Raw genomic sequence first — 9695 nt, forward strand, 5'->3', positions numbered from 1 at the left:
GTCGGAGTCCTTACTTTAGTTACCATCGCGGTAATCCTTACTTTTAGGACCCCGTTCCTATATAGGAAGGGAAAGACTCACCAAAACAGTTGACTAAATGACACTCAAAATTGACATTCTGATATTTCTTGGCACATCTGAACAATTGGCAATGACACCTTCTTGAATATGAGCAGGTTTAATTTTGTGGAAAGAGGGCAGGGCTTTGATTTATGAGGGAAATTCAGGGGTAAAAGACGACAATGACAACCAGAAAACAGACTCAAAAACCAAGAAGGCAAATGTGAAAGCTCGCTGCGATGAAAGCTCGATGCTGATTGGCTGATAAAAAATAAACATCTTAGTCCCTATTTATTTTTAGTCTGGTTCCCAAAAGATTCAGGGGTACAACTATAGAATGCAGGGCCACTTTACTCTACATCCGCGCCTCCGTACGGCTGCGTGGAGGTGTGGAGCCGCAGTCGACCTACCTCCCAAAATCGATTGCCGCAGTCGATCTACCTCCGAAAATCGATCGTGGAGTCGTGGGATCAAAATAAGGACAGCACATAAAAAAATAAAACAGCACACCGTGTAAACTCAATGGCGCCCCCAATCACCAATCAGTAGATAGATTTGTCACAGTAATTTTCTTCTCCTTTCGGGGAAGGGCAGGGTTTTAAGAAATCATCCTGCAGGGATATATAGTCTTTCAAAGTTTAATCAACTTGAACGTTACAGGGAAAATATCAGACTTTATTCAGGGGATGTTTTGGTAAAACATTCACTATGAAAAAAAAAAGTTGAGATTATTATAAAAACCACAATTCCCACATACCGCGATAATGGGGAGTCCACCTCCATTCGCACATTCCGAGCATGTCTATTTTCACAGGCATTTGAAAAGGAAGAGTTATACAACCTAAGAGACAGGACAATTTGGGAAGGTTGGCGGGCAATCTCTAGTCCAAACAAGAAACGTGATAAGTACCGTGATAATACGGCGTTCCATCCTACATGCTTACTGCCACTGCCAGCATCCTATCTGAAAAAAAAACACCACGGAGACATATATAAATGTCCAGAACTCCAGGTATGGAATCTTTCCGGAGTATTTTTTAACCCTAACCCACCTCACTCCTCCAAAATCCTCCTGGCGGTTTAGGAGGATTCTAGAGGATTGAGGATGAATGGTGATTGAATCAAATGAGGATTCTGGAGGATTGAGGATGAATGGTGATTGAAGCACAAGAGGATTCTAGAGGATTGAGGATGAATGGTGATTGAAGCACATGAGGATTCTAGAGGATTGAGGATGAATGGTGATTGAAGCACATGAGGATTCTGGAGGATTGAGGATGAATGCATTTTGAGGCAGGACTTTCTGATGATTTTGAAGGATTTGGCGTTGGTTATCCTTCATTTAAACACGAGTGCAAAATTTTGGGATGAGGAGGATTTTGGAGGATTGACGATGAATGCATTTTGAGGCAGGACTGTCTAACAATTTTGAAAAATTTAGGTGGAGTTGCAAAATTTTGGAGGATTGAGGATGGTTCTAAGCAAAAAGGGCCTAGGGGGTTATTATGCTTAAATTGCATACATTGTGAGACTTTCTTTTTATAGCTCCATGATTGTATAGTAAGTCTTCCAAAACTGTAAGTGTAAGGGTTTTAAACTAAGTTCAGGAAGTATGGTCATACTCCTAGAAGAACTATATCATGATGCTCCGCGGGGCGGAGCCTCATAGACACAAAACCCCGCAAAATTGTTTGCAGCACAAAACACTAAGTACAAAAACGTCATGAACGTCCATCAAAACACAGTGAGCGAACTGAAAATCATCGATCGAAAAAATGTCAAAGGTCAACGTCATTGGTCAAGGTCTAGGTCATTCCATTGACCAGTAACTATCCTACTACATGTACTTGTAATTTCACACCTTATATCAACAAACTCAGGCCGAGGGGTTTCAACAGCACCGCTATATTTGTTGCAGTGAATGTTTATTGATTCATTTTATTTCATCAACAGCTTTGAAAATGGAGTTGAGGCCAGACAGACAGGGGGCATAGGACTGCATATTTGCTCTCAGGTCATTTTATCTAATGCATTTAATGTTAGACACTATTCGTTTTTGAACTTTTCTCCAAAAAGGTGAAATATTTATTGCCATTATTACCCTCTGTTACTCATTACCAATTTTTTTTAGAATTATTCTTGACCATTCTCTTGACCACTTTGATCTTTTGTAAATTTGTCAATTATTTGGGAAATTGTTCTCAAATTTCACAGTAATTATTGTCCACCAAATTCATCAAACAATGACCTTTCCAAAAAATAGCAGATGAAAACAATATTTGAACTAAACCTTATGAATTAGAAGATTAACACTCCGACGCAGAAACTAGCCCTTTTGGGGACCCAATTAGGTTAATTACCTTAATAAAAAAAAACATTTCAAACCAATTCTGGTGATCTTCCATCTAATCCTAGCAAGGGACATCCTCTACGGATATATGCAGTCACCTTTAGTGTGTGACCCCGGGTCAGGCATATCTGAGCCTGACAACCTGGGCTGCCCATATACATATGCACAAAACAAGGTCACTTGCGGGTAGCCAAGTGCACGACTTGACCACAGACTATGTATACAACATCTGTTTCCTGTCAATGACCTCCTTATTTATATAGTCTACAGACATGTCGAGATTGTATACATCTATACAGTGTTGTGTAGCCTCAAACCAAGGCGCTAAATATCTGGGTCCCCGGAGGGACCCCTTACTGTAAGCGTGTTAGTAAATAGGCTTTCTGCGTCGGAGGGTTAAGATGTTAAAATAACTTGTTTTCCTTTGTTTCTTGAAGTTGACAGAGTTTGAAGGTTCTACCAAGGATGTCAACTGTGGTGCACATACAGGATGCAGAGCACAGTGATGACGTATCACCATGGCAACGCGTACCGCTCAAGATCACTTGAATGAGATTGTACCTGACACCGTTAATTGTAAAGAGCGCCACCTGTTGTTTGGTTATCGATCAACATTATGCAGCAGATAATGCAGCAGTAGGCTATATAGGCCTGTACGTCAGGTAAGTCTGGACTATTTATTTCTCAAAATTCAACTTCTTTTCGGCGTTCTGGAAAGATTCCCATATATCTGGACATCACTAATTTTTCCCTACAGTGACCTATATCACCATTAAAAGGGATAATGTGTCCAAAAATGTCGGATTTATAGCAGGGAAAAGTTGCTACCATGGCATGCCTACTGAGAAAACATGTCAAAGGACATTTCCTAGTCTTTGTTGGTCAGTGACGTCTGAGGTATGGGTGTCTTTCCGGAGTATTTTTGAATGCTTTGCATACATTGTTGGGTAAGACCTCTTTTTATAGCTCCATGATTGTATAGTCATATAGTCAGCAGGGCCAGGGCCTATTGTTTTTAGTTCACCGCACCTACCCCAATTAAGAACCCAGTATCAATGCACACATATAGTGGTGTTCCCTAACGTGGCGCACTGCGACGTTTCTCCTGACTTTCCTCATGCACGGTTGCCAAACTTCTTTGTTGATAAACTTCAAATTCATTCAGTTGTTACTGGTACTTTTTCAGTAGTGTTTGCCATTTAAATTCTGTAAACAATTTCACTGTCATACAATTTTGAGCAAAATTTGAAAACGGTGGCGTCCGGAAATTGGGCCAAAACTTTAATCAGCTTAGTGTTCCCTAACACAGCGCACTTGCGTAAATCTTGGAAAATTCCAGGTTAACACTAAAAAAGTTATTTAAAGTTGAAAAATTCTAATTAATAAATACTTTACCCAACTAGAAGAATGTCAGAAAATTATTTTCTTATTTGTGGGTGAGTATATCAGTGGTGAGTTGAAGGTAGATTGTTTCTCAATGATAATTTGAGTTAGAAATATGATTCGGGTTTGTAACTTCAGGGGTTGCCCTTTAGGAAAATCAAGTTTGGATTGATTTGGGGGTCAAAAGGTCAAAGGTCAACGTCATTGGTCAAGGTCTAGGTCATTCTAATTTCTATTGACCAGCAATTATCCTACTACATGTACTTGTAATTTCACACCTTATATCAACAAACTCAGGCCGAGGGGTTTCAACAGCACCGCTATATTTTTTTAGGAAAGTTGCAGTAATGTTTATTGATTCATTTTATTACATCAACAGCTTTGAAAATGGAGTTGAGGCCAGACAGACAGGGGGCATAGGACTGCATATTTGCTCCGAGGTAATTTTATCTAATGCATTTAATGTTAGACACTATTCGTTTTTGAACTTTTCTCCAAAAACCTGAAAATATTTATTGCCAATCACCCTCTAGTATTCAGGACCAATTTTGTTTTGGAATTATTCTTGACCATTCTCTTTATTTGGTGAACAATTTTGACCATCGTCTGAGTAGAGGTGTCTGCATGTTGATATTAGTGCTCGGGCATCAAATTACGTCAGGAATCGACCACTAGTCTCGCCCCAACTTGCTCATACTTGTATCTGTGGCATGGTTTAGCTGTATTGGCCCTTTTGGGCAATACAAAAGTAGTGCATGTGGGAAAATTATCAGAAAAACCAAGATGACATTTTTGTGTGTTTACGTTTCTAGAGTTACTTCTACAACGACGATAGGTTCAACTACAACTATGCGCAGGCCAAAGCCACAGCAGGCAACTACAAGGAAGCAGAGGAGGTAGGTTGGACTCCCGGACCCAATTTTCGTTGTTGCGCCCTCAATAGTTGGCCAGTCATGGCGCAGTGACTCGTCATGGTGCCTGAACTAGTCCTGGTGCCTTTCATTTGCAAACATCAAAAACCAAAACTACCAAGTTATTATGAAATACCTGACTGTTAAGGAATAATAGTCTCAAGCATCCTGTGAAATCACGGCACCTGGTGTGCTGTCATTTTCAAGAAAAGTGGAATTTTGTATCAATTTTCACCGATGGTCGGCCCTGTTTGAGAGAGAAGCCCGACTTTCTGTCTGTTCTCATCCATATACTGTTGCTGTATACCTAGATGTAGAACAAAAAGATATTCCAATAGCTTGTTTTCCCACGTGCTGCATCTCTTTGGAAATCCTTGCCTGGTGCTTATTTCCCTCCAACCTATGATCTGTCCTGATTCAAGAGGAGTGTGGAGTGCTGTGGCCTCGTGGTTAAGGGCGTTGGATTCCTGGTCTGTGGGTAAAGCTGCAGGTTGTGGGTTCGAGTCCAGCCTGGGGTCATGGTGCGTGTGCCCTTGGGCAAGGCACTTTGTTACTCATTGCTTCTCCCACCCAGGAGTAATAGGCTATCAGCTTTGGTCCAAAAAATGGGCCACCGGTACCAGACGATCGAAAAGAGCAATGCTCATAGCGATTTTTTGAGTTGGAGAATGTGTGATAGCTTTGCAGTGTGAGTGGTGGCAGTGTTATCACTTTTGATTTGTGTTTTCAAAATTGCCGTCAATATGCTTGAACCGGATAAATTGTATGTTGTAACAAGCATGTTTTGGCTGCCATTTAAAAAAAGGAAAAAAAGTGATAGCACCCAAAAAGCTGCCACCGCTGCAATGCTGTCACATATTTTCCGACTAGAGGGGTGCATACCTTGCCAAAAATCACAATGAGCATTATTGCCCTCATTTGATACTGACCAAACCCCCACACTGATGGCTTATAAGTGGGTGCCTATGAGGGCAGAGATGGTGTGGTTGATTTAGCTGCTGTGCTCCGACTTGTAGCCCCGTATATCTGGAGTGGCTTTTAGCCTTGTTCAGGGCGAATAGGCATAAAAAAAAAAAGTCTAAAACCCGGATGGGGATCTTTCTGTGCCTCCTAGACCACTGTTTTGGTGGGAACACTTGGTTTTACCATGATTTAATTGGAGTGGGTTTCGTTTCTCTTGTTTTCCAGATTTTTGTGCTCATTCAGAGTGAGAAGATCAAGAATGACTACACGTGTCTCTGGTTGGCAAGATGCTGTGAGTATTACCGTCAATTGTGAATGACGTTTCCTCTTCCAACTTCCAAGTTGCTAATTATGGGAATGAATCCACCTGTTAAGCCTCAACTCATAATGTATTGACCACTCACAATGGTGACTGCACAACCAAATGTCCAACTAAAGTTACGACACGTCGCGTGCATGCATTTCATGTACTGCTGGAAAATCCAGAGTGGCATTAGGGAGATGCACATGTTGCCCATGTGTGAGGTAGACTGAAGGGTCTCTAACAATGACATAACCAGCATGCAATCATCGCCCTGATCGTATATTAAGCATGTGACTTTGCGTTTCATTTTGTAAACGTTATAAGCAAATATTTCAAGAACCGTTTTAAACGTTTAGCCATTGACAGTGGCTTTTGCCTACCCATTATGTCTGATCTGCAGACCGGCGTGATTGACATGATAAATCAACAATGGTTGACATAGTAAATAGCGGGCAGTCGTTGATAAAGTAAAAATGTAACTACGTGTTCCCCAAATGTAATCAAGTACTACGGTGCTTCTAAGGTTTTGTAAATTAAGTAGGTTTGAAAACAACGTTAATTATTTGTGCTATGTGTGGTTATCTCCAAGGAAGATCGCCTGAACAGAACTCCCTTTTCTATAATTCTGGTTTGTTACATGTTTTGAGAAATTTGTAATCGGATTTAGAAGTTTTTTCATTTAAACGTTTAAACTTCACATCTTAGTCATACATTTGCCATGTTGGATTTGTTCTATCGCATTTTAAGCAGATTGTACGACAGAAATTTGCTACATTGAACATCCCTCTTGGCTCCCAAATATTGTACACAGTTACACTGAGCATTGCTGGCCGAAAATTGCTGAAACGAGCATCCACTGAACAGAACCATCTTTTGTGGACCCCGATGTGTTTTCTTACAGCAGTATCCTATGTATTTATAACCTTTCTTTGTGTTGTTTTCGTTGTTCAGACATCATGAATTGTAAGGCCAGACTAGCCTGGGAGTTGTACCTTAAGATGGAGACGTCTGGCGAATCGTTCAGCCTGCTGTAGCTCATTGCCAATGACGGCTACAAGGTAAAACATCATCCCCTATTTTTGTCCGTTGTATGTTTGGTGAAGATTTTGGCATTCGCCCCAAATTAGTATCCAGTCACTTAATCTAAACCTGCAACCGATTTCACGAAACACATTTGTCACTTCGTCCAAACGCAAATGGTAGAGGAGACATAAATCTAAATATAACGCATGTGTAGAAAAGAATGCAGTATCCAGACGCTACTTCAGCAGTTGTGTACAAAGTCTATGGAGAGTCAAGAAAACTTTCCAAGTATTTCTGAACAAAATTGGAAATGTTTCTGCAGATTCGTGTTTGTGAAACATTTTTGCAATAACTCATCTTTATTGAGATGATGTGTGAAGACAAAAGTGGCGTCAGGTTGCCACATTGTTTCCAATGTGTAAAATCAACGAGAATACGAATCCCGGTCAAAAAAGAAAAAAAAGAAAGATTTGTTGCACATTTACGACTTTGTGTCATTATAGCTTGAATAATGAAGGATGCACTTTTGTGTCACAAACTTTAGTAAGCATGTAGAGGGCATCATAAAATATTAGAATAGCCAAAAATCCCAACTGCTTAAAAAAATTGATGTGGGACAAATTCATCACTTTGTCAACACGGTGGCGATATGATCGAAAACTTCAGGCTTTTTGTTTGAACTTCTGATTTTTTGGCCTCGACCTCAAACTATAATTATCACGGAGACTCTTCTCAATTCTCATGTTTTCAACTTTTCTGTCGGTAGATGGGCCAGTTCTTCTATACAGCCAAGACTTTCGATGTCCTGGAAAGATTGGACCCCAATCCTGAATACTGGGAAGGCAAGCGAGGGGCGTGCGTGGGCGTATTCCAGCAGATCATAGCTGGCCATGAACCAAGGTGGGTGTCATCTCTGTCAATCAGCAGTGCACACTGACCAATTAGATCTCAACCTTTGGTCAGGTGACCACAGTACATCGATCAAACAGTGCGTACTGACCAATTACATCTCAATAAGTATATCACTCCGGTGCTCTACCAACTGAGCTATCCAGCCCAATGTTGGGGGTTCCCTAATTGTCAATGTCTCTGTCAAAGGGGCGCTAGTCAGAAGCCCTCAACCCGCATATGCCATGCAGCCAGGGATCACGCCCAAAGTCACGATGCAGACCTGGCAAATATCAAACGGGGATCACTCAGAGAGGATACGGCTTTTTATTACAAATCTTCATGAATACTTTTCAACTTCTTAGCCCTCTAGTTCAAATTCATTGATCTTTATGGATTTTTCCTTTTTCCCCTATATTCTATAAACAGCTTTCATTTTCACTATTAGGTTTTGCCCTTCACTGACGTATAAACACTGTATACTCAGTGTGTTACCTCCCGAGTTAAAGTTGGAAAAATTACTCGGTTGGGACTCGAACCCATGACCTCCTGCTTGTTAGTGCAGACGTCTTACCACTGGACCATCAAGCTTACAGAATTGGTTGCCTAGCCAGCCAACCAACCCCGTAAGCTCCATGGTCAAGGCATGGGTTCAAATCCCACCCGAGTGATTTTTTTCCAACTTTCACTCGGGAGGTAACACACTGAGTATACAGTGTTTATACATCGGTGAAGGGCAAAACCTAACATTGATTTACATCACCCCGACCCAAAGTCCATCTTGTTAATAGCTTTCATTTTTATGCGCACAAAACCCAGTGAAGTTCAAGCCACTAGATTTTTGTCATTTTTTTTCCTCTACAGAGAAACACTGCGAGACATCCTCCAAATCTTGCGCAACACCGGTAACCCACAGGTGGAATACATCATCCGTGTCATGAAGAAGTGGGCCAAGGACAACAGGGCACCAGTTTCCTGAGGTGGTCCCTATCCTATAGTCTTGAGATTGTTTAAATTTGTACATTCCAAAAACCCCTGCTTGCAAAGAGATTTTCAAAAAAATAAAATAATGGAACGATACTGTTGATTAGGGGTGATTTAATTATTCTTGACGCATGGGAAATTTGCCTTGAAATATTTCTCTATTTAGCTTTGGCAAGATGGTTATGCAGGAGAAAACAACAGTTCTGGAGAGAGGCTGGTCTCTCATGGCATAAACAAAGTAGGCTTGCCTAGTTAAGCTGGACTCTGTGACTCAGTCAGTGACTTGGTCAGTGACTCAGTCAACAACTCAGTGACTCGATCAGCGACTCCATGATTCAGTCAGATTCAGTCAGTGACTCAGTCAGTGACTCAGTCAACAACTCAGTGACTCGATCAGCGACTCCATGATTCAGTCAGATTCGGTCAGTGACTCAGTCAGTGACTCAGTCAACAACTCAGTGACTCGATCAGCGACTCCATGATTCAGTCAGATTCGGTCAGTGACTCAGTCAGTGACTCAGTGAGCGACTCAGTGACTCGATCAGCGACTCAGTGATTCAGTCAGTGACTCAGTCATTGATTTGGTCAGCGACTCGGTTAAGGAATCACTCAGTGACTCATTGAGCGACTCAGTGGTTGTCATCAACTCAGTGACTTGGTCAGTGACTCATCGCGCAGTCAGTGATTCGGTCAGTGACTCGGTCAGTCAGTGATAATAGTGACTGACTCGATCAGTTAATACTCAGTGACTCGGTCAGACAGTCAGTCAGGCAGCATTGAAATGTTCATCATAATTATGAATGTTCACATCACAAATGTTGCTTACATG

The 9695-nt window shown here is 41.3% G+C and overlaps 1 protein-coding gene across 1 annotated transcript; it reads left to right on the top strand.

Moving 5' to 3' along the window:
- The first annotated feature begins 5906 nt into the window (after positions 1-5906).
- Positions 5907-8994, top strand: LOC119737424 (intraflagellar transport protein 56-like). The gene is made up of 4 exons (XM_038211775.1): positions 5907-5959; positions 6923-7029; positions 7761-7894; positions 8747-8994. The coding sequence occupies exons 3-4, from the start codon at positions 7761-7763 to the stop codon at positions 8859-8861; spliced, it is 249 nt and encodes an 82-aa protein (XP_038067703.1). The 5' UTR covers positions 5907-5959; positions 6923-7029; the 3' UTR covers positions 8862-8994.
- Positions 8995-9695: the final 701 nt, after the last annotated feature.

Source organism: Patiria miniata, unplaced genomic scaffold (genome assembly GCF_015706575.1).
Source record: "Patiria miniata isolate m_02_andy unplaced genomic scaffold, ASM1570657v1 HiC_scaffold_10, whole genome shotgun sequence".
Classification (NCBI taxonomy): domain Eukaryota; kingdom Metazoa; phylum Echinodermata; class Asteroidea; order Valvatida; family Asterinidae; genus Patiria; species Patiria miniata.

Coding starts and splice junctions, on each gene's coding strand:
- LOC119737424 (XM_038211775.1), top strand. CDS start 7,761: ATGGGCCAGTTCTTCTATACAGCCAAGACTTTCGATGTCCTGGAAAGA. Junction 7,895..8,746: donor ATAGCTGGCCATGAACCAAG/GTGGGTGTCATC, acceptor TTTCCTCTACAG/AGAAACACTGCGAGACATCC.